The sequence below is a fragment of the Theobroma umbraticum genome, unplaced genomic scaffold (assembly GCF_002168275.2).
Source record: "Theobroma umbraticum cultivar Fairchild unplaced genomic scaffold, ASM216827v3 scaffold_30.0, whole genome shotgun sequence".
NCBI lineage: Eukaryota > Viridiplantae > Streptophyta > Magnoliopsida > Malvales > Malvaceae > Theobroma > Theobroma umbraticum.
Window position 1 is genome coordinate 1,315,930 of NW_018397254.1, and position 24,225 is coordinate 1,340,154.

The following is a 24,225-nucleotide window of genomic DNA, read 5'->3' on the forward strand; positions in this document are numbered from 1 at the left end:
GTTGACGTTATATGCTAATTTTTTGTGGTTGTGAATTTGAGTTTTTTGTGTGGTAATCATATTCTGTTGGGATTTGTTTGTTTTTGTAGGGTGGAGAGATCCATGCAGAGTTTAGAAGCTGTGTCAGGTGAAATTTTGTTTTTCTCTTGGTTCTTAGTATCTGATTCGGATCTTTGGATAGTTGTTAAAATTTTATTAATTTTAATTTTTTCAATGTTAGGGCATGTTCTATCTAATTTAGTTGGCATAAGGTAAATGTGTGGAAGATGTGGCCTGTTAAGTTCTTCACAATGATTGAGTTTTTGTTTGACTGTCATCTTCCTTTTTGAAAACTTGTCCTTAATATCTGTTTGCGTGGTGTTGGCTTTTATGTACAGTGGTTCATTGGCTGGCCATCCTGATGAACAAAAATGGACAAGTCTTCATTTGTGTTATCTGTTTTTTAAGAAAAATAAGTCGTTTGGCCTTTGTGTGATCTGTTTTCAGGAGATGAAAGATTATTAGCATTTATTTCTGAATGCAGTTTGAAAGAGATGAGGAGATGGTATAAGACTTTTCTGTCTCAACTTGCATGGAGATTTTGCTTCCCAGTTCTTGATATCTCTCTAAAGCACTTGATTTTGGAGGGTCTTCTATTGGTACTGAGCATGATATGACTTTTGACCCTTTTATTATTCAAATGTTGTTTGGGGTTCAATCTCAAGAATTAAAAGGACAAGGGATAAAGGATCTTGCAGCAGTTGGAATAGGGTTTTTCCAAAGGTATGAAATTTTTGTTTGACCTCCATTTTGGTACCGAGCATGATACTTTTTGACCCTTTTATATTTTAGATGCTGCTTGGGGATATCAATTTTAAGAGTTATAAGGATGAAGGATTTTGCTTTCGCTTGGTTTTAACATCTGATTTGCATTATTGCTTTGAAGGTAAATACTTTTTGAAAGTATAGGCAGCAGACATGAAGCTTGTTAGAAATGTTACTTGCATTTTGATCAGTTTGCTTGATGAAGGCTTTCATATGCAGTGGTTGGCTGGACATTGTTATGTGGAAAGCTGATAACTCTTCATTGCTTGCTATTGGATTCTTGTTCATTGTTACAATCTTTAGTTAAAAAAAGTATATAAAAAATTAAAGCTGTCTGCCCTTTGTTTGCTTCTCTTGGCAAATTTTGACTCCTGGTTTTCATAGGCTGTTGTTGACTATGTCAATTTGGAAATTCTACCTTTAGCACATAACACAATTATGCTATGGTTATGTACATCGTTTTTATAAATAATTTCCCACCCTTGATTAGGATCTCCTGGTTTTTATTGGTTTGAATATCTTTAACAGTTTTGTTTGATCAGGGTCTATCGGACTTACAATTTTGGAATCCTGTCTCAATTTTCAAGGAGATCTGCTTCCTGGTTCCTATTGTATCTCTTCAAAATTTAATTTTGGAGCTTGTAGGATCCCTATAGTTTATGTCACTGAGCACAATATGACTTTTTTTATTGTTTTAGATGCTGATGCATTATCAGTTTTAAAAATTAAAAGCAGGAAGGGCAAGGATGAAGGATCTTGATGCAGTCGGAAGAGGTGGTTTTGTCAAATGTTTTTCCTGTACTTCTTTTTGTTCTTTGTTTTGGAAGTTCTTATTTTTAGGTTTTTGAGGAGTATGTTTCTTTTGATTGCTTTCTATGCTTACATGTTTCTGATTCTTAGGTGGGCTGTTGGTAGAAATTATGACCAATACCAGGGGAGAATGAGATCTTTGAGTTCTTATATAGCTTTGTTATCTCTTTGTGTGTGGAGCTTGGGATGGAGGGATTGGGTAAGTAGATGAGGAGGCAAGGCCAAGTAATTGTCTGTCTTACATTTACCCCAAAATTTGCTTAATGTAACTCAAGCTGAGTACAGGTTCATGTGGTAGTTTTGTTGGTCTGGAAAGATTCTGGTGGTCACTTGCTTGTTTGAAAAGGTTGCAGACGACCTTGCTGGTCGGGACAGTAATCTTATTTAGACATTTTTCTTGTGTTCATGATTGATGTCTATGTTAATCCTTCTGTGTAACATGTTACTTTGTGAGGGCTTCAAATTGAATGGATTTTATATGATAAAGATATTTTTGTAATTGTAGCTAGGTTTTGTAATGGGTGTTGGTTGGGGTTTACCACTGGAGAAACCTTTTACTAAGCCTTCATTTCTACTTTGGATTCCTGAGTTCTGTGTCCAGTACTTTTAACTTTTTCCTCTTTATTCAGTTTTTTTTTTAAAATTGTTTCCACCCTTTTCTAGGATCCTTGGTTTTTAAGACTTCCATTGGGTTTTCTATTGGGTTTTCAACTCTCAAGGAGATATCCTGGTTTTTCCTCTCTCCCTGTTATACTTAGTTTTGGAGGATCCTGTTTTGGTACTAAGCGTTATATGACTTTTGACCCTTTTATTTTAAAGAAGCTGCTTGGGGATATCAATTCGAAGAATTATAAGGATGAAGGAATTTGCTTTTGCTTGGTTTTAACATCTGGTATGCATTATTGCTTCGAAGTTAGATAGTTTTTTAAAGTATAGGCAGCAGACACGAAGCTTGTCAGAAATTTTTCTCGCATTTTTTGTCTTTATTTTGTTAATATTTTAATTGCATTGGCACAAGATAAACGTGTGGAAGATGTGGCCATTAAGGACTTCAAAGGGGTGAAATTTTTGTTTGACCTTCATCTTGCTTGATAGTGGCTTTTATGTCTGGTGGTTAAGTCTTCATTTTCTTCTTGTTCTTTTTCATTTTTTGCATGACCTTCACTATCAGCTTCTTTTTTTTTTTTCAATTTCTTTCCCAAAAAGTAGAAGATTGTTGTTATTTGTAGCTTTTGTTTTCATTTCACCATTTCTTTCTCTTGTTCTTGGGCTTGACACATGGTTTTCGTAGGTTGTTGACAACAGCAATCTTGGAAATTCTACCTTCAGCACGTAAGACAAAAGTCTACACTGATTATACAATTTTGTTCCACCCTTTCTTTGGATCTCTTTGTTTTTAAGCCTTCCATTGGTTTGGATTTCTATCTCAACTTTCAAGGAGATTTGCTTCCTGGTTCTTCATATCTCTCAAAAGTACTTGGATTTGAGGCTTTTGATTAGATCTGTTTTTCATATTAATAGAGTGTTTTTAATTTTGTGGTGTTCCTTTCTTTTTGGATTTTCATAATGCAGAAGTTTATAATGTCAAGATGTTGTTACTCTTTATGTGCAGAGGTTGGTTAAGTCATCCTCGTTATGTGCTGAGATGAGTTGGGTTAAGTCATCCTCTTTATGTGCTGAGATGGGTTAAGTCATCCGATAAGTTTCTTTACACTTTTTCTTTTCTTGTTGTTTAGCTATTGAAATTTCCTATTAAGGTTTTTGGGTCAGAGGCTGCTCTTAAGAACTATTAGCAAATTAGCATTCTGTGGGAGAATGAGATTTCTATCTCATATCTTTGAGGATGGAGCTCTGGAGGGAGGGATTGGTGAGTAGATGAAGCGATAATAGAAGACCACTTAAATATCTGTCTTACATTGACCTATTGTTTGCTTAAAGCATGAGATAAGTAGTTGGTATGGTTGTTGTACAGGTTTTGAAAGATTCGAGTGGTCAGATGCTAGTGTCAGAATGTGGATATAACTTTCTAGTCAGGGTTTTAAGCTTACATGCAGACTTTTTTCTCGTGTTTGTGTGCATGGAATTCTATATTGATATCTATTTTGTGATTGTAGGTAGCCGCAGATATTTTCTGGTCTTGAAGTTCTGTCGATTAATGAATATGCAAATTGTGTTTCATTGTCTCCGATTATGAACTTTAGGACCTCTTTGATTTTTTTGCTTTCAATATCTTTTTATGGTTTTGCTTGATCAGGGTCTCTTGGATTTTCAATTTAGGAATCCTGCACCTCAACTCTCAAGGAGATTTGCCTTGTTCTTATCATATCACTTAAAAATCTTTTGTTTTGGAGCTTTTTGGATCCTGTGTAGTTAATGTCACTGATCATGGCACGACTTTTTGACCCTTTATTATTTTTAGATGCTGATGCATCATCAGTTTCCAAAATTAAAAACAGGAAGGGCAAGAATGAAGGATCTTGCTGCTGTTGAAATGGGTGTGTTTTCTCTTAATTGTTTTTCATTCACTTCTTTTATTCTTTGTTTGAGACTTCTTTTTTTTGTAGTTTTTCATGTAGAATATTGCTTTTTGATTGCTTTCTGCACTCTACGTGTTCTTGATTCTTGGGTCTCTAGAGGCTGCTGTTAGAAATTATTAAGATATTTAGGGAGAATGAGATCTTATATAGTTCTGTTATCTCTTTGGGATGGAGCTTGTGAAGGAGGGATTAGGTAAGAGATGAGAAGGCCATTTTAATTGTCTCTGTCTTACATTTACCCAAAATTTGCTTAAATAACTCGAGAAGTACAGGTTTGTGTGATAGTTTTTATAGGTTTGGAAATATTCCGGTGATCACTTGCTAGTTTTGAAAGATTGTGAATGTCCTTGCTAGTTGAGACAGGAATTTTATGCAGACATTTTTCTTGTGTTTGTAATTGATATCTATATCTGCCCTTCTGTGATTGTAGGTAGCTGATACTTTTCTGCTCATTCAAGCTCTGCCACTAATTTATATGTCAGTTGTGCTTTCATTTCTTGGATTTTTGAGGTGTACTTTTAACTGGTTCATATAAATGTCCGAAACATATTACTTAGAGAGGAAATTGAATGGAACTCATCCAACTGAAAAGGGATGCCTGGCATTTATACTGAGTTCTTATTGTGGGATTTATATTCTTTTCAGATTTGTTTGTGTTTGTAGGTTGGAGAGATCCACGCAGAGTTTACAAGTTCTGTCAGTTGAGGTTTTGTTTTCCTCTTGGTTCTCAGTATCTGATTTGGATCTTTGCATAGTTTTGAAAGTTGATAGTTTTTGTATGTCTATGTAGCAGAAATGAAGCATGTTGTTAGAAATTGTATCTACATAGTTTTTTCTTTTATGGTTTTGTTTGACCAGGGTCTCTTGGATTTTCAATTTTGGAATACTGTCTCAACTCTCAAGGAGATCTGCTTCGTGGTTCTTATAGTATATCTTTATTGTCTTCTGTTTTGGAGCTTTTAGGATCCTGTGGAGTTATGTTACTGAGCATTATTGACCCTTTTGTTATTTTAGATTCTACCTTCAGCACATAGCACAATTTATACTATGGTTCCATATGTTTTCTTTTATTTTTTGATACTTTTCCACCCTTGTTTCAGGGCCTCTTAGTTTTTAATGCTTTCAATATCTTTTATGGTTTTGTTTGATAAGGGTCTCTTGGATTTTTGAATTTAGAATACTATATCAACTCTCAATGAGATTTGTTTCCTTCTTATTGTATTTATTTGTAGTCTTTCGTTTTGGAGCTTTTAGGATCCTGTGGAGTAACGTTACTGAGCATAATATGATGTTATCTACCCTTTATTATTTTAGATGTTGATGTCATCATTTTTCAAAACTAAAAGAAGAAAGGATGAAGGATATTGTACAGCTGTTGCAAGAGGGTTGTTTTGTCAAATGATCTTCATATTTTGTATTCTTTGTTTCTTATTTTTTTTAATTCTTAGGTTTTCAAGCAGTATGTTGCTTTGGTTGCTTTTTTCTGCCCTCACATGTTCTTGATTCTTGGGTCTTCGGAGGCTGCTGTTAGGGATTATTAGCATTACGCAGGGAGAATGAGATCTTATATAGCTTGTATCTTTGTTGATGAACTTGGGATGGAGGGATTAGGTAAGTAGATGAGGAAGGGAGGATGACCATTTCAATTCTATCAGGTTACATTTACATTTACCCTAAACTCAAAGTAGGAGCTGGTTTATGTGTTAGTTTCACGTTCTGATGTCATTAGTATATATACTAGCTAGTTTCAGTAGAATGCGGATGTCCTTTCTAGCTGGTGCAGTTCTGATGACACTTTCTGCTTGTTGTGATTGATATCTTTATGAATGGTTTTATGATTGTAGGTAGCATCTTCACTTAATATTTCAAAAACAGGTTTTTATCTTGTTGTTTGAATGGCAGTGATCACTTTTGAACATTACTTTTCTTTTATGTTTGTGTCCGTGTAGTTCTAAGAGTGGTATATGTTGAGAACCTGCATATGGCTTTTATTACAGAGTTTCAAGTTCTGTGATATTTTGATGTAAGAACCAGTAGGGGAAGGAGATAGAAAATAGAAATTTAGGGGGAAAATCAGCAATAGACAGAAGCAAATAGGGAGGAACAAGGGAAATCGAGGGTGAAACAGAACTAGGGGAGAGAACCAGAGAAGATCAAGTTGTGTGTTGCTGGCTGTATTAATATTGCAGTCTACCTTTCTTGCTCTGGTCATTGTGGTTTTTGCAGGACTTTTCACTTTTAGCTTCTTCATTTTTTTTCTTTTTCTTGTAATATTTGTGCTCATATCTGTTGGGAATTTGGAAGTTGGTTAGTTAAGCTGCTATTCCTCCTAACAAAGAGCTGCAATTGTAGGATTTTTGTGCTGTTGTGTAGGTTCTCAGGTGTTTTGTATTTAGATCTGTGGGTGTGACTTCTCAAGTTTGGAGTGAAACTCTTTTGCTGATTTTGCTCCCTATTTCTGTTTTGTTCTTCTGTAAGCAAATTCATTTAGTAGGTTTGGGCACTGTGGCATTGACTGTCTCTGAATAATGGCTTTGTTTCTGCTTTCAGTGTCAGTGCACAAATTGTGCTTGGCATTTCAGTGGTAAGATGTCCGAAGTTTTGCTACCTGAAGAGTTTCAGGTTTTTGATTAATCTGTAGAGTGAGTTTGTAGTTTCCTTGGCAACTTACTTAAACCTCAAATTTCAGTGTTGATTTCTATGTTCAGCCTTGGTTTTTTCTACATTCTTTTTCGTATCTCATTTGGGTGCAGCTATACTCCTATTTAGTTGTTTCGGCAGGGTAGACTTAGGGCGTCCCTAAGTTGCTGATTTCACTAGTATTGGGAGCTTTAAACCTGCCCTTCTGTTGGGATGTAACTTTATATGCAATCTCCCTTTCCTTACCTCTATATTTTTGCGATTTTTGTGAGGTAACTGTAGAGTGTGTTATTTATCCCTGTTTTGTCCAAGGGTAGGAGAAGATCTTGAGGTTGCCCTTCAACTTTTTATAATAATATGAGGGTAACTTGATCATTTAGCATTCTTTAGTGCTTATATGGTATTAAAGTACATTAATGTGTAATCTTGAATTGACTTTTTAAGCTAATCTCTCTCCCTCTCTACACTTGGTTTCCGTTTTGAACTGAACTTTATGACTTGCAAGTTGGTAGGGTGGTGGAGATGAACTGGATTTGGTCCCACCTACACTTTCTTGGCTATATGAAATATGCTCAAAAGTGCTGATGCAAAGATGCTTAATGCGATGTCTGCAGCAAGAATATAATTAGGTTTATCTTTTTCTGATATTCTGTTTTGGAAAATTAGATGAAGTTAGATTTTTTGTTCATTTTGACGGGATTTTGTTCAAGGTTATTTTGATTCTGAATTTGTAAATATGCACCTTGAGTGTGTATATAAATCACAACTCTCGTAGTGTTTGAAACCTTTTGGAACCTTAATCTGCAGTTGTAGCTTACTTATTTTTGGGATCCTTGTGTAGGTATGAAGCCAAATTCTCCAAATCTTTGTGCACAATATGGGGCATGATTATAGATTCTTGTTAATGGGGCAGTTAAGTGTATTATGTGACATACGAGTGAGATAAAGGAGGAAAGTTTCCAACATGTTTGGATGGTTATGATCATATCAAAGAATATACAGGAACAAGTATAAAACTATTATTTTAACTCATGAAATTTTAACTTTTAATTTTTATAAATTCTTGAATGTAACTTTTTTCTCTTTAAAATTAGTCTCAAAATGGTAACATATACTTTTTATTTAGTAGAAAAATATTTTATATTTTTTTTTGCCTCATTCTTTTCTATTTTCTCTCACATTACTCATCTAGACAGTTTTCCGGTCGGATATTGGAATCTTTGATATAACTATATTAGCGTAATTGAATCTTTGATGAGTTTGCAAGCCGATCTAGCTATCCTTATCGGCTGCTGTTCGCGTTCATCCAGCAAAGCATGACGCCCAGCAGCCCAAAACCACCTGTAACACTTGACATTATTCGTCATTCACCGGAAATAGTTGTTACCATGAGGGAGGTTAGTAGTGACTATTATTATATTATGGAAAATAAGGTAAGAATAATTATTTAATAAAATACTCATTCTACCAACAAATGTTTTTATTGTGCACAAGAAGCCCTGCCAGGGGTGTGAAATGTAAGTATATGGTAGATAATGTCAAGCACAATTTGAACAAGAACTGCCATTGCATGATGGTTCTTATGGAATGTCCTGTAACCAACGAGATATATCAAAATCTGAATCAGTATATGATATTGAGCTCTATATTATTTATTTATTTCTGGTGGAAAGGAGGGATTAACCCTGGGGTAGGATCTGTAGTTTCTTTGGGAGAAATGCTCGACTGGAGTATGTCTTCGCTGGTGTTTTATTTGTGTCAGAAGGAGGCCTCATTGCATTTTTGCTTCCATGTGCATTCTAATGTTCTGTTATTATTGACTTTGTGGGTTCGACATATCTATCGACTGAATGACTCTAGCAATGGGGCCACTTTTTGACCTTAGACAGTAACTCGGACTTGAGATGCAACTATTCTTCTAAGTGTAAACCCAGAATGGTTATTCACTGAAAACTATTTTAGTTTATTTGGTTGGTGTTTTTTGTTTTTATTTAAATAAACATAGTTTAGTAGGATGCCTTTTTGCTGGTAGATTCATGGAGGTCGTTGGGATGGATGTTTGCATTGTGAGTGAAGGTTAGGGCTACATTTTACGACATTTTATACAGGGGAATCAACAAAGTAAGAAGAACCCAACTCAACCCAACTCATCCAGAGGTTTTATCATTACTCCTACATATATATATATATATATATATATTTATATATTTATCATTTTACATAACATGAAAACATCAACACATGGCGAATCTTTATTCTATTGTTCTGCTATGGCAGTCTGATTTTTATTGGGAAACGTCATCTTGCTTTGATCTCGCCGTCATCTCCGTCATGTTTATGTATTGAATTCATCGTATTGCTTTGCTTACCCAGACCTGTTTGCCAAACCATCACTAAATCATTAGTTTTATCCTTTGCCCTTTTGCAACGAAAATAAAAAATAGAAAATGAGATAAGCCGAAGAGCTCTGTTTCAGGGGGATAGGATCATTACCTTCCTCTTCCCATACTCGTCACAATCACTATCGCTGTCGCTGTCGCTGTCGCTGCCACTGCAATGGTCACTGCGGTTACCCGAAATGCCATCCTTTATCTTGCTTAGGAGACCCCTGACAGGGTGGTCGCCCATGTTTTTGGGCTTTCCGTGGCACTTCCTACCGTTGCAAGTTGGGGCACAACCAGCTCGCCCAATGCAATGAGAGCCATTTCCAGCAGGGAATCCACGGCCTCCGCCGTAGTAGTGAGACTCATTGGAATAGTGGGTTTCGGTCTTGGCATAATGACGTGTCTCTGTTTCCTTGATACCATAATCCATGTTGTTGCCAGGACCGTAAGCTTGGGTCTTGACGAACTCTTGTCCCTGTCCAGAGTGTTTGCCGCGGCGGTGTGCTGGGCTATGTTTCATTCCATTGTTTGCACAATTTCCATAGCCATTGCTTTCGTCATAGCCGTAAGCTTCAGTTGTTTCATAGTTTGCGTGATTACTGAAGCCATGGCCCATTCCATTTTTGTGGTTGCCATGGGTTGAGCCATAGCCAGAAGCTTCAGTTGCTTCGTAGCTTGCGAGATTGCTGAAGCCATGGCCCATTCCACTATTTTTCTGGTTACCATGGGCTGAACCATAACCATGGTTTTGGCCTTTTCCGGGCCTAATCTGATGCCCGTCGCTGAAATGGTTGCCGAAGCCATCTCCAGGACCATGAACCTTTGTTTTGGACATTGCATTGCCATTTTGGGACTTGTGGCTGCCATAAGATTGGCCGTACTCATCCCGAAATTCGGCCATGGGCGTAAGCTGTCTGGAATTCTTTCATACCATGGGTGGGGTGTTGGATTTGGCTATAGCATTCACTTTCGCTGTAAGCCACTGCATAGCCATTCTGGGGTCCCTGGTATTTGTTCTCCCTTTTAGTTGCCCTGCATGCCCAGTTAGCCATGTCAGACACTTTCTGGCCGAATGAGCTGCCACCATAATATCCTTGATTCAAGCCCTTTTCGGTTGTTTTGTGCAACTGCACTGAGGCCATTGCTGCTGCTAATTCTCTAGAGTTCTCACCGACTCTCTTAAATTTGCTATTGCTTGATGATTTTACTTCGTGGAGCAAAATATATATATATATATATAGAGGAATTTCCCTTTCGGTGCGCACATAGATTATGACCGGAAAATATATCTAAAACAAGGAAAAGAATTCATTACAATCAGAGAATAAATTCCACATCTCGACCGATGGCATCTTTGTAATTGAATATGTAATATATTTCAATCACATTTGCTCTTGAGCAGCAAAAGCGGTGAATGGGTAGCCATCCATTTTCTCTGGAAAGAATCTCTTTGTCAAGGAGATGATATGATAACAAATGAGACAGCGACACATATGAGCTTTTTGTGGTGATCATTAGATTCTATGCCTACTACTGACAATTAATTACTAATAACTTCCATTACTAATAAGCGTTAGCATTTTTTTTGAGTAATATCCAAAATTTTGTCATACTCTGGGAGAAAGGAGCTTGGAATTTGGATCACTCTTTTTTAACAAAGATGGAGAAATCATTAAGGGTATATTTTTCACGTATCATTTTCAAATTCCTTGAGCCAGTTTACTGTTGCAAATGAGAGTCATACGTATGTGAAATGTATAGGTCAATAATGGCGAGGAATGGATATATACATATATATATATATATATATATATATATATCAAGCCCAAGTGGTTCGATTAGTAGAGGAAATTATAACTTTGATATTGGAAATTCTTCATCGAAAGAAATTGGATCCGCTGCGAGTTTACAGAAAATATGATATTAACTTTGATATTGGTAGTCTTTCATCTAAAGAATTTGTCCGCTGCACCTGTTTCATATCCCGTCTCGCGTTATCCCATAGAACATGTGAAATGGGAAATTAGCAGATAATGTGATCTGATCATTGAATGATTTTTATTTTTTGTTTTCTTTTCAAGTTTGTTCTTAAACAGATAGTAATTACCTGTAGAAGATATCCCTCTTCTCCTTTTAACAATCCTGCAGCACATTAATGCAGATCATGTTGCTTTTTTTATGGTTGAAGACCAAGTTAGTATGCTGGATTGGTAAAGTGGTGAGGACTCCTGACTGGTACATGGTACATAAAAAGCCTAGAACTTTTTTTTTTTTTTTGAAGGGCATGAAAATTTCATTGAAAGAGCTGGGAAGGGGGTTGCCAGTAAAAAGCAGAGGGTAGAGAAAATCCCTTCAGCTGTTAATCCCCTGTTACAAAGAGACCAAATGGGTCAGCCGCGAAAAAACAACTAGTCCCCTGGGTCCTAACTGGCAGCACAGTTCAGCCACAAAACACCAGAAAAATGCAAAGGGGCAGAAAATATTCATGGCCACCTGTGCATGCAAAAATTACCTCAAAATAAATATCCATCATCCATACTAAAATAGGAAAAGTTAGGAATGAACTGGAAATCATTATCATCAAACCATCCATACTAGAACTGTTGATCATAGAATCTGAATTGCAAAATAAAACTGTAATTGATCTCTCGAGATTGCCAAAGAAGCAAATCAAAACATTTGAGTCCTTTAAAATCTGAGGACTCCAGGATTTGGTGAGAATTCAGCGTACTTACTTTGATCAAAACAACTCTTTCAGTCGATATCTTCTCTTCTCTTCAGGGGGAAAAGATTTATACCTTCATTACAATCATTGTTTTGACAGTATCAATGTAAGCATCCAATTTACTTACTTCTGCTTAAAATGTCGGTTATCTTATGTCATCGAAAGGCTTAGTTTTATAAGGAAGTTGGCCCAGATTGTTGGATAGTCCCTGATACTATGTTAGTAAAAGGAATGTGGCTGCTCACGTTTACAGCAGCCTCTCTCCTTGCAGTTTGCTGGCTTCCAACCATATTACTTTGCTTATCAAGAGCGTTATGTACGTTTTGGTCCAAACTTCATCCATCCGTGCAAAATCATTAGGAGTTCGAGAGAAGGGTCTGCTTGCACCATTCTTTATCATAGAAAATATGTATTACTGCTATTTATTAGAGACAGAAGTTCACTTTTACATAGGACATCCCACACTTAAATGAAGCTGTATTGCTTCACCATAGAACCAGCCATCCTACATGGACCTTTATCGATTCCATTAGCGCATCTTGTTTACTTTATACTACGTGGAAGCTTTATATAACTGATGATGGATCCCCCCGGACTGGTCCTCTCAGTTCTGCAAAACACAGAATTAGATACCGGTAAGAATTCAGGAAAAGGTTCATGGTAAAAAAATTTGTATTAATTTATCAAACACCCAACTTTTCTGAGCTTTAAAGTTTGGTCAATAACTTGCCTTTTTGGTCCCACATTTCTCATCGTCACTCTCACTGTCGCTGCTGCTGCTGCTGCTGCTGTCGTCACCGGAAATGCCATCTTTGATCTTCTGTAGCAGGCTTCTCTTCTTGTGCTCACCCCTCTTTTTGGTCTTACCCTGGCAAGCCATGGCAGTACCGGATGCATCGTGCTGAGTTTTGTGGCCATTAGTCTGGCTCATGCACTGGTTTTGGCTCGTGTGAGACGTGCTGTGATGTGGGCAATGCCCTTGGGTTTGGCCGTAGCATTCGGTAGGCTGGCCATCGCTGTGGTGGCTTCCATGGCCCTTGAAGATTGAGCTAGCCATGCCGGACACCTTCTGGCTTAATGAGTGGTCTTGGTGTCCCTGGTGGCAGCAGCTTTTCTCTGCAGGTTTGCAGCATTGGACTGAAGCCATTGCAATGGACCAGGGAAGATAGGAAGGCTAATAAGAAATTGCTAACCTATAAGGACTTCTCTTGAGCTCTCTCTATGGCTCCTTGGTGTTACAAAGCAGTTTTCGAGCCTATTTGTAGGCTTGGAACGAATGAGATTCGTTCAATTTTACATCACACTCCGAATCTACCTTTTGGGTATGGTCGCCTTTTAATCACAAATACCAGCAGAACAGATTCCATGTGTTGTTTTTGCGGTCAGTATCAAACCCAACGTAACTTTCATCTCCTGTTTTCATTCAAACAGATTCGTCGTTGGCGCATTGAAAACGTCTAAAAAGAATCGTGGAGCTCAATCATGGTGGTCAATTTGTTTTACAGTCAAGTCCGTAAGAGGCCTCCAGGATATTCATCGGCAATCTCTATCTAATCTCACTGGAGCAAAATTCAGCTGCTAATAACATGACCAATAAGGTTATATATTTCATTCGTCCTTAGATATATTATCACTTGTCAGTATTATGTTTTAAAAAATTCTGAAATCTTTAGTAAACCAATAGAAAAGGGTGAACGGTCTAATGATGATTGGACGAATCCACTAAAATTTGCATGAGCATGATTATATCTACTTTGGGCTCGGGCGTTTTCCAAGGAAACCCACTTTCCCAAAAGAAGGAACACTCAACCGAGTGGAAAATAACTACAAGTCAACCTGTGTTACCCCACCGGTAAGTTGCACCCGTCGGTCCGTGAAGCTCTTGGAATGATACACCTAAGTTCTTTTCAATTTTGTCTCACCAGTCTCTTTCTTCATAATGCTCCCCACACTTCAATTTAGTTTGTCCAATCCTTGAATTGATTCCCTCCCCATATTTTATGCTTTCCTTCACCACAAATATATATATATTTTCAGTAACTGTTTGATCAACTTCTCTCTGTTATATATATACTTTCAACCTACGTCTACTTTCAGAGTGCAGCGCCTTTGATCCTTTCTCCTCTCTTATCTTGTTCTTTCTAGCCAGTTAGAGTGCATTGCTCTTTTTTCTACTATATGTTGTGTGGAGAAAATGGATGAGCGTCCCCAGAAACAAGCCAAGATCTTAAAATCCACCTCGGAAGGTATTTGATTCTTTTGCCTGCATACTTACCCTAACTTTTGTTATCCTTTTCTCTGGGATAATGCATCTTGACTTTGTTTCATCCCTGACTTTACAATAGTACAGTGAGAGAGACTTTACCGCTAAGCAATTTTAAGATTTTTTTTTTTTCAACTTATGATCTGGTGCAGAAGTAAGCAGTATCGAGTGGGAATTCATAAAGATGACTGAACAAGAAGAAGATCTTGTATACAGAATCTACAGATTGGTTGGAGACAGGTAAAACATTATTCATCTGACGAAGTTTTCCTTGGCTTTGTTAAAACATTTTCAGCACTACACTTGAAACAGATTCTATACCAACTTAGCTTTCTAATGAAAACTAAAAATGATAATGAAATTAAACCCAGTAGATTGGCTTCTATAACATGCATAGACGTGGTCTTGTTTGTCTCTGTGGCCCTGCTCGGTTGCATGCGTGAGAGAAAGAGATGCTGAAGGAAGAGAAAGCCAGGAAAATCAGGGCGTGCCGTTTGATCCGGAGTGCAGAGGAGAGTAGATGAAAACGTGAAGCTCGGGAATAATTGCATGGAAGCACGCCGCTAGGCAACACGATTTGACGGACTCAATGGAGTAATTTTCAGCCAACGTGCAGTACTTTCTCTGGAGTTTGCTTTATATGGAAAGATCAGACAATGATCAGTTTTTCTTGGGGGACTAGATAAACATTACTCCTCGACAAAGAACAGGTTTCGGGCAATGCGCATATTTTACAATATTGTTAAACCATGGGAGAAACTAGGAACCGGATATACAAAAGTGTCCTCGTGCGCATATTTTAATTCCTAATGCTTAAATCCTTCCCCCACCCCTTTTTATTTTTTTGGTTAATCAATTTCTAAGGAGAGAGAGGATCAATTTACGAGGCAGGCATTCTACCTTTGTTCTGCATATAAGCCGAGGACATTCATCAGCTTTATGCATTATTGTATGTCAACCGGAGGAAATTCTGGATTTGTCCCAAACATGTATATATCTCGTTTCTGTTCCCCTTTTCTCCTTACATGTATATATGTCTTCATAATCAATGTCTGCTTGACCAAACTCCCACTGATTTACCTGTACTTACTGCTGAGACATAGACCCATCAAATTCCAAATTTATCAGACTATTGGTTTATCTTTTTTCTCAGAGCTTATTGCTTCTCAGTTCGGACATGATTAATTTCAAGGAGTCTTCTTTTCTTTGTTCATGCTAATTAACTCTACATAAACAGGTGGGATTTGATAGCTGGAAGAATTCCGGAGCGTACAGCAGAAGAAATAGAGAGGTTTTGGATAATGAGGCATGGTGAGATGTTTGCTGATAAAAGGAATGAAGAGAAGGCCAAATTTTCGTGAAGTTCTTTTTCTTCCACGGGTTTACCCAGATTTCTTCTCCAATTTCTTTCCTTAGCTGCTTCCATATTCTTCTTGTATAATCCTTTTTCCTTGTTGAGTGCTTATCAGTTGAATTCATATATTGGATGTTCTATTCACCTAAATTGCTAATATCAAGTTGTGGGTTGATTGAAATGTTTGTCTTTTTAAAGATTATAATTAACTATTCAAGTAATCGATAGATCAATCAACGTGAGAATTGTCATGTATATATGATGTTTAATTATTGATTAATTGAACTGTCAACTCAACAAAAGCTTAATTGTATAAGCAGGCGAACTCGCAAAACTCAAGCAATACTCTTAAAATTTCATCAACCAAATACAGATACTCATACTTTAATCCCAAGCGCAAAGCTATACACACACACACACACGAAGAAATTACATCTGTGTTCGCTTTTGCATATCCTAAAGTCAAGGCATATAAATATAAAGCAGTGCATGTCCTCCAGAACAAACAAACACTACCTTGCACATTTAAAGCACAAGTGCCATACTTTGCCAAGCATCGTGGGCCCCAACTCCAGTCAATTGGCCATACACAGCCATACCGACCAGAACTTGGACCAGCGGCGTGAACATGGAAACGAATAGCTACCGGCTGCCATATTATTTACCGAGCAAAGACAGCCACTCACTCCTCGGACGTAGACTCCAACAAGTTATATTTATTTGTACATCAATTAATTGGGATAAGTTTCACAAACCCGGTGACTGAGTCAAGGAGGAAAATGACACTTTGGAATGACGTTGTAATTATCTCAACTATATTTTCAAGGAAACTTTCCAAAATAAAATTATGTTTTGAAGGGAATTAACATACCTCATTTAGAATTGATTAAAAATTACCAAAAAAACCCAATAAGTCATATAAAATTCTTATTATTATTATTATTATTATTAAAATTCAAATACTAGTCCTTGGGTGGCAAAGGGATTGGTCCAGAAAACATTTAAAAGGGGAAAGAAAAGGAGAAGTTGTGATGCAAAAAGTCAACATCCATGAGAGCGTGGTCAAGACTCTTTAAGGGTAATTTGGGCATGAGCCTGGTTGTCGCTTAAAAACTTTTGGTACTAACTAACCATGGACCATTTTCACGTCATTTTCCAACCCCATTATCTTCCACGAAAACGCGGTTACCATAATTACCAGAGGAGCGGATTAACCTTTTGAATTTTTCAAATGTTAACTTCGGAAAAACCTTTTGCTTTTAAATTTAATGCTAGTCATTTGTGACCATCCTAGTCAAAAATTTATTGTTCAACTACCAGCTTTTGAGAATATTATTCTTATTTTTTTATTTAAATTAAAAAATTGTGTAAAAAATTTTAATCCAATATATATAAGGTTCAAATATCTTGTCAAATAATAAAATTAGAATTAAGTTATCTTATATGTTGATATACCTAACATAATTAGTACGGAAGTAATTAATTTATTTCAAAATTTATTGATTTTAAGTGGTTTGCTCAAGAACATCTTACCAAAAGAGTTTACATAACCCTATCAAAAATTTGATGAAAGAAACTAAATAATTGAAATGGAAAAATAATAAGAAAAATTACACCAATGAGCAGTCAAATAGTAAAATATTTCACAACATCTAATTTAAGGAGACTTTTGACTCGGAAGATGACATATCAATGGAGAAAATTGACCCTTATTGAGTTCTATGATTGATATACATACATATATATATATATATATATATCAATTGCCAAAGGTACCCTTGTACCTACTAGATTTGCTTTAATCTTTATTGTAATTTAATACTTAAAAATGGTCTAATTGAAAACTCTCCTCAACCCCGTTGACAACCCCAAATCATTTGTGTGTAAATTCCATAATTTAAACAAAAAAAATAAAAAGCTATTTTATTGAAATACTCTGTTAACAATTGTATGTATATGCAAACTGCAAAAAAGAAATCAAGTCCAAAAGATTTGTGCACGAGGAGGCGTAGCTAGTTTCTGAATTTAATAAATCCCTTCATTTGTTTTGACTTTGCGGGTTTCACATTGAAGACCCAACAAACAAAATGTTGTCTCTCTTCTGCTTTCTGAATTCAATTTAATGAAGACGAAGTTTATTCCTAATACTACACTATGTCTCAGAGGGGACACTTGCAATTCCATTCATCAAGGTGATGTCCATCTCATGGCACATATTGAAGGAAAAGCTCAACAATACAAAGATAAACAAAGGACCCAAAATGACAGAACCTTAATCGAATTAATAGGCTTAATAATCACAGTAAAACCTGTCGTTTAGTCACTTTCTAATCTATGTATTAATTAGAGAGGGTTGTTGGGCTAGGTTCCTAATTCAAGACAATGGCCTTAGGGGCCCTTGAAATTAAGGATGTTGCTTGGTGGCTACCATCCAGGTGAAATTCCTGCCTTTGATGAAGCTTTTAATTATCTTAAAGACTACAAAAGAGTTGGGTTCTTTTGGAAAATTTCGCATTAAAAAGAATTGTGCGGCTTCCAAATATGTTACCGTGCATGCATCGTGTTGAATTTCTTTGACCATGGAAACAGGGGCAAATCCCTCTAGAAAAGGAATTCAGGGTTGGCTCAACCATGGCCAGACTGAGTCAATCTACGTTTATGCATGTTCTCGACAGTTAAGATTCATCATAGAAAATTGAAAATCACATTAAGAAACTAGAAAACTTAAAAGTCACGTGAAGAATCTAACAGGGATAAGCAGATGGAGAAGTGGGTGCAGATGGCATCTTCGGTGCACGTAAGCTCCCATTTTCCTCACTTGGAGAAGCACAAGGCAAGAGCAAGAACGCGGAATATGGTCTGAAAACTTCTTGGTCCAACTCTTCTATCGAGCTGCAACCCTGACTTTCTTAATTCTCTATTCGTTTCTCGTCTTAACCTCAATCATTCGTGTCATAAAACGACAAATGAGAAAACAAAAGGGGGGGCCACGTTAGAATTAATTTGAAGGAAGAATTGGTCAAAATTTGGAGTTTGGACCTCCCCTCAGTCCTCACACTCCACTCTTACTTCTTATCATATGACCAAAGACTGGTCTATGCTGAAAAACTCGGTTTCTTTTGGTCAACCTTCAAACTTTCTACATTCCCACAACGTTTTCTATCTTAAGGAGCTCCTTTATAAACCCAAGCCTTCAATTTTCTTCTTCAAACCAAGGGCTTTCACTCTCCCACTCTCCCTTTCGCTTAAGCTCTACATAAACAAGTTTTTAACAGCTGAACTTTTCGGCTCCATAATACAAATTTCATTCAGGCCAACTTCCATGGTTGTTGCTTCTTGCTCTTCACCATTCAGGTTATTTCAATCCCTTTGGCTGCTTCTGCTTGTGTTCCTTAGGGGAAAGCTTTTGCTTCTTGATAACACAAATTTACCCAGTCTAGTATTGGAAGTGGTGGTGTTATGATTTAGTACTTCCAAATTTCAAAGAAGGAATCGCCCTATATCCCGTTATATCGTGCGGTGAAAATTGTAGCAGAAGGAAAAAATGGAGCACGGATGGAACTGGGAGCAGGAAACACTGATCGGTGAGCTGGTTCAAGGAATGGAATTAGCAAAACAGTTAAGGGTATATTTGGGAACAGCATCTTCTGTTGAGTCCAGGGACTTGTTAGTACAGAAGATTTTGTCTTCCTACGAGAAAGCTCTTCTGATTTTGAAAATGAATCGGCCCGTGGGACAGCCACAACAGAATGTGGAGCAACATCTGGAGTGCCAGAGTCTCCCCTATCCATAAACGGCAGCCCTCGGAGTGATGACCTTGAAAAGGACAACCAGGATATCCGAGATGTCTCAAAGAAGAGGTGAATTTGCAAGCTACAAGTTATGAAATTCTCGTATCTCTTATTGCAAACTTATGGTTAATTTGGTGCTAATGCTTCCTGGAACATGTTTTTGGAATTGGGTTTTGCAGAAAGATGTTGCCTAGATGGACGGATCAGGTGAGAGTTAGTTCTGAAAGCCTGCTGGAGGGACCTCATGACGATGGTTACAGCTGGAGAAAATATGGGCAGAAAGATATCCTCGGCGCCAAATATCCTAGGTGATAAGTCTTTTCTCTTATCCTGCTGGAAAGACCCTTTTTCTTTCTTGGAAGTCATTGGAGTCACTCATCTCAATCATTTGCTAGCAGTTTCTTCTACTAAACATATAAAAAAAAGCTACACCAACTTTTTAACCCTTTGGGATCTGTAGTTTCAGAAAGAAAGAAAAAAAAAACAAGAAAAGAAAGTAGGCTATTCTGTTTTTGACTAGTTCATTGGAGTCCCTAAAATTTTCTTTTCCTATAAATATCTTCACTTCTATTTAGTAAAATTTCTGATGGGAGATGGTTTGCTTTTGCAGAAGCTATTACAGATGCACCTACCGGAACACTCAGAACTGCTGGGCTACAAAGCAAGTCCAGAGATCTGATGATGATCCCACCATCTTTGAGGTCACGTACAGAGGAACTCACACATGTGCCCTTGGCAACCAGGCAGCAGTTCCACCACCAGCATCACCAGAAAAACAAGAACATAAATCAAATAACCTTAACTATAACAATAACCAACGATTGCAATCACAAGATATCCTCTTAAATTTTCGAAAAGGCCTAAGGGTCAATACTGAGGGCTTAGACAATAAAGGGATGGCACCGTCCTTCTCTTTTCCTTCATCATCATTTGGGTGCCTTCAGAGCGAAAACCATACTTCTTCACCTTCAGGAGTACTTGATAACAACAATATCTTGGGCAGCTTCTCTTCGCCTTTCATGTCTCCTGCTACACCTGAATTAAACTACTTTCCAGTTTCTCATTCTCAGATGAACAACTTGGGAGGGATTCTTGATGAACGGCATGCTGAATCTGTTCTCACTGAGTTGATTTCAGCCAACACTTCAGCCACCAATTCTCCAATTATGGACTTGGATTTCTCACTCGATCACGTGGAGTTGGATCCAAACTTCCCTTTTGACACCCCGGGATTTTTCTCCTAATTCATTTTCACAATCGAAATAAGAGCAAGGGTAGGTCTAGAATTCAGGTTACGCTGACCAGCTTAGCTGGTTGCGTCTGTTCATCCTAGCTTGTGTTATCACATGAGCTATTGCAGAATACGTAAGTCAGTTTCAATTCAATGTTGATTTTAAGAAATTTCCTCGGATAACAAGTTTTGACATTTGTTGTAATCGCAGTTGCAATAATATTGGTACCTAGACTTTTACCAAAAAGAATAGTGTTGGCATATAGAAACCTTCAGGGTGACACACATAAATGATGCATATATCCTTTAACTTCCTGCAACTTCATTGCAATATGCAAATGAGTTTTCAAGCGATGGCCATTTGAAATCCAAATAAGTCGTCCATAACATAATATTGTGCGAAAGCAACAAATCCCATATTTGCCAATAGAAAAATATGTATATACGGGGAAAAAAGAATCTACATTCCTATGATCTATTCAGTAGACACAACATTGCTTGTTTAGACTCCTAACAGATGGAATACATAAACAAAGTAAAACCCAGTACTCGTGCTGATAAGAGATCTTATAAAATGAGAACATGGAGAAACACGGACAGCATCTGTAATTCTAGACTGGAAACTCGCAATATGTTAAAAGATATTTGAATATGAGCCAATAGCCAAGCTACTCAGCAGCACATAAGAATGGTACGTTGCATGTGTGCTAGCAATTGTGCTGAGGGGATCTCAGGAGAACAATAGTAGCAAGGTAACCGCAGAAAATATTAGGTATTAGATAACTGTGAGAAAAGAAGCAACATTCAACAGAAGTAAGAAGAGCTCCTAGTACTTGAACAATGAAATGGCAAGGATATTAATTATGATGTTACTTACCACACCTATATGAATGGCTTCTTCTGCTCTTTTGCATCTGGAGCAGAGCTTGATGTGCTTTCTTTTGCGTCCTCAGTTTTCCGAAGAGCTTGTCTCAACCCCAAGACAATGAATAAGTTGGTTAAAGTGAGAAGTGATTCAGCCCCTCCATGTAACCAATCCACATTAGACAAGGAAGTACCATATTTCACCTTGGCTGTCTCAACCACATGGATAGAGTCACAATTTGGCATCCATGTGTAAAAATTGATCGCTAACAAATGAAAGCAATTTTTGTTTAGTGGTGAGAACTTACCATATATTCCAGCGGGGACTGCTCAGTGGACACGAAGTCAGAAAAGATCAATACAAACAAAATTAGAGAGTTGAAACAAGACACCAAAAGCAAATCAAATTACAGAAGAAAAGCATCCAAAGTAAGAAATTTTGTACAACACTAAATTGAATGAAGGCGACATTTTGTTTGTTTTTTAACCCTATCCCCTCTCATTTATTTTCTGTTTGCTTTGGGCTGAATTGTGTACTTCATGCAGCTTAGCTCCACTGATCAAGTAAACAAGGAATTGGAAACATTGCCACAGGATTCAAATAGAAAAGAAGTGAACAAACTTAAAGCCTAAAAATCTATATTAGGCACTATACCAAAAGATGAAAATAAGCACCCTGGAGAAAATGAAGCAAAAATAAGAAAGACTTGCCACTAAAACAGATGAATCTATGTGAAACCAATGATCAGCACTGAAATATATGAATGGATTCATGGAATTCTCCAGCATCACAACTGGGAAGAAATTACATGGTAGAATATATAGATGACTTGGAAACTAGCTGCCTGCCTGCCCTGGTTCCAAATGAGTAAAAGCAGACACCAAATTTCTACCATTCTAACAAAAGTGTTACAGCTTTAAGATGCCCCATTGTCACAATATTCGTATCTTCCCTAAGCTAGGATAAGCCATATATTCATAGTCTCAAAATATAGCATTTAATTATCCAAAAAAATAAGAGAAGAAAGGTAGCATAGAACATGAGAAACAATATAAATTAAATTCAAATATCTAACATGTGATTTACACAATTTGAGAAAACCAAAAGAGGATGTATGCAAAAATGATCGTATTTCAATATAGGTGCATTCATCAACAAAGTGGGATCTTGTAAAAAACCATTATCAAGAGGTAACTAATAATCGTTTCACTTCGTTTGCACCTTAGCTACTCTGTCTAATTTTATTCTAATTTTTGACCAAATGCTAATTTCTTCATTTCATGGCAAGAGAAACCCCAGCTCCCAAGTCAAAATTCACTTCATTTGTGAAGTTCAGAACCAGAAAGAGCATAAAATAACCTTATAATATCAATTACTCCATAATAAAAGGATCTGAGAAAGAGATACGTATAATTCCCAAAAACTCACTGGTGGCCCCAACAAAGGCAAGCAAGAAGTAGAAGCCAAAAAGGGTGAGCTTCGGAGCAGACTTAGATTTGGTGATGAAGTACAGGAATCCAATGTACGGAAACAAAGAAACTGCAAAAAGCTGCGAAGCAATGCTCTGCGAGTCAATGTTAGGTGCCCATGGATCCACTGGCAATAACCACCCACATACAATTCCTCCTTTCCCCTTTGCAACTTCTCCATTTTTAGAACTCCTGAAATCTCTGCTTAATTTACCTGGGTTTGCTCGGTGATTGTGCAAGAAGGAAGAAGAACCAGCAAATAGTAGAGGGACAGAAGAGGTGGGTAGTAGTTGTACACAACCGAGATTCATCGTAACTACAGCTTCTGCCTTTTCGTTTAGGAATTTGGATTTCCCTCTTGTAGATAATAGTAATGCGGTGGATCGGAGAAATTTGATGCGTGGATTTAGGTTCTAATGCAGCAAACAGGCCTTGTTTAATGGGCTTTGCCACATTGACTTGGACTGATCACAGTGAACCCGGACTGTACAGAGCCCAAGAATTTACTATCTTCAATTAGAAGTAAAACCCCCAATTCTTGGGCTTCTCTTTGCCCATTCTTGAAATAGAGTGGTTCCGACTGCTGAGAATAAAATGAAAAATGTGGAGGGTGCATGGTGGGAGGTCGACTATAAAATACCGTAAGAGTCTAAAATAATAATTGAGCTCATGTTCAACGGTCACTTCCTCTGGCTTCTCCTGACAATACCTAAAAAGGAATATGGTATTTTAAAAGCTTGGAACTGTAAAACTAAAATGTTTGACTACTTTGTTTAGATCTTTAATACATATTAAGTATTGTTGTTCTTGCTTACTTTCCGGAACAAATGCATGGGAGGTGGGAATTGATTTACTTTCTCTGAACCCTTCCATGCCGGACCTTCAATTCGCTATTAAATTAGCTTTACTTCCTGTCTTTTATGTTGTTGGATTGAGCCGTTCCTCTCGACTAATTGTGTCCTGAGAGGATAATCTTTTATTCTGCTTGTCGCCTACAATGAACGTGGCAGATTCCTCGCAAGATTTAGATAACTGTGTTTCATCTACTTCCTCTTCTTTTCTTTTATTCTTTCTGGATAGAAGATTTAAAAACAACAGCTTAAAATACCAAAGGGAGGGGCCCAGGAAGTAAGAACAAACAAGCGAACAAGCAGTAGTTGGAACAAACGCAAAAGCAGTAGATGGTAAAGCCAACTTACAGACAGCAAAGCGTTTAAGAACTGGACTGTTTGCCCATAAGAACTTTGTCTGGTGCTAATTATCTTGATTTTCTTGCTGTTCGTGGCACGCGCACAGTATGAAATGAAGTTGCCTGGAGTGTTAATTAGCACTACCAAGTTCGAGGACAATGA

The 24,225-nt window shown here is 37.3% G+C and overlaps 5 protein-coding genes across 7 annotated transcripts; 2 read left to right on the forward strand and 3 right to left on the reverse strand.

The window, feature by feature from the left end:
- Positions 1 to 8,999: 8,999 nt before the first annotated feature.
- LOC110427834 (uncharacterized) lies at positions 9,000 to 10,757 on the reverse strand. Its single transcript, XM_021443455.2, is given in 3 exon segments — positions 9,000 to 9,166; positions 9,285 to 10,076; positions 10,078 to 10,757. Coding segments are annotated over 3 exon segments (1,059 nt in total). The 5' UTR covers positions 10,318 to 10,757; the 3' UTR covers positions 9,000 to 9,139.
- Positions 10,758 to 12,289: 1,532 nt separating this feature from the next.
- On the reverse strand, positions 12,290 to 13,150 carry LOC110416882 (uncharacterized). Its single transcript, XM_021429013.2, has 2 exons — positions 12,631 to 13,150; positions 12,290 to 12,510 (listed from the first exon to the last, which is right to left on the reverse strand). The coding sequence occupies exons 1-2, from the start codon at positions 13,045 to 13,047 to the stop codon at positions 12,505 to 12,507; spliced, it is 423 nt and encodes a 140-aa protein (XP_021284688.1). The 5' UTR covers positions 13,048 to 13,150; the 3' UTR covers positions 12,290 to 12,504.
- LOC110416855 (transcription factor TRY-like) lies at positions 13,090 to 15,614 on the forward strand. Of its 3 annotated transcripts, XM_089784516.1 has the most exons (5): positions 13,090 to 13,222; positions 13,332 to 13,498; positions 14,050 to 14,146; positions 14,316 to 14,403; positions 15,401 to 15,614. In XM_089784516.1, exons 2-5 carry the CDS (start codon positions 13,487 to 13,489, stop codon positions 15,522 to 15,524), a joined length of 321 nt encoding a protein of 106 aa, XP_089640642.1. In that variant the 5' UTR covers positions 13,090 to 13,222; positions 13,332 to 13,486; the 3' UTR covers positions 15,525 to 15,614. The 3 variants fall into 3 exon arrangements, with proteins under 3 accessions (XP_089640642.1, XP_021284670.1, XP_021284678.1); XM_021428995.1 differs by lacking the exon at positions 13,090 to 13,222 and having other exon boundaries at positions 13,278 to 13,498; positions 14,046 to 14,146; XM_021429003.1 differs by lacking the exons at positions 13,090 to 13,222; positions 13,332 to 13,498 and having other exon boundaries at positions 13,766 to 14,146; positions 14,319 to 14,403.
- A 3,105-nt stretch (positions 15,615 to 18,719) lies between these two features.
- LOC110412069 (putative WRKY transcription factor 41) lies at positions 18,720 to 20,773 on the forward strand. Its single transcript, XM_021422497.2, is given in 4 exon segments — positions 18,720 to 19,232; positions 19,235 to 19,377; positions 19,488 to 19,616; positions 19,919 to 20,773. Coding segments are annotated over 4 exon segments (1,077 nt in total). The 5' UTR covers positions 18,720 to 19,061; the 3' UTR covers positions 20,553 to 20,773.
- A 185-nt stretch (positions 20,774 to 20,958) lies between these two features.
- On the reverse strand, positions 20,959 to 23,256 carry LOC110412075 (1-acyl-sn-glycerol-3-phosphate acyltransferase). The gene is made up of 3 exons (XM_021422552.2): positions 22,833 to 23,256; positions 21,712 to 21,729; positions 20,959 to 21,612 (listed from the first exon to the last, which is right to left on the reverse strand). Exons 1-3 carry the CDS (start codon positions 23,182 to 23,184, stop codon positions 21,422 to 21,424), a joined length of 561 nt encoding a protein of 186 aa, XP_021278227.1. The 5' UTR covers positions 23,185 to 23,256; the 3' UTR covers positions 20,959 to 21,421.
- Between the last annotated feature and the right edge of the window lie 969 nt (positions 23,257 to 24,225).

Coding starts and splice junctions, on each gene's coding strand:
- LOC110416882 (XM_021429013.2), bottom strand. CDS start 13,047: ATGGCTTCAGTCCAATGCTGCAAACCTGCAGAGAAAAGCTGCTGCCAC.
- LOC110416855 (XM_089784516.1), top strand. Junction 14,147..14,315: donor CTTAAAATCCACCTCGGAAG/GTATTTGATTCT, acceptor GATCTGGTGCAG/AAGTAAGCAGTATCGAGTGG. Junction 14,404..15,400: donor TACAGATTGGTTGGAGACAG/GTAAAACATTAT, acceptor CTACATAAACAG/GTGGGATTTGATAGCTGGAA.
- LOC110412075 (XM_021422552.2), bottom strand. CDS start 23,184: ATGAATCTCGGTTGTGTACAACTACTACCCACCTCTTCTGTCCCTCTA.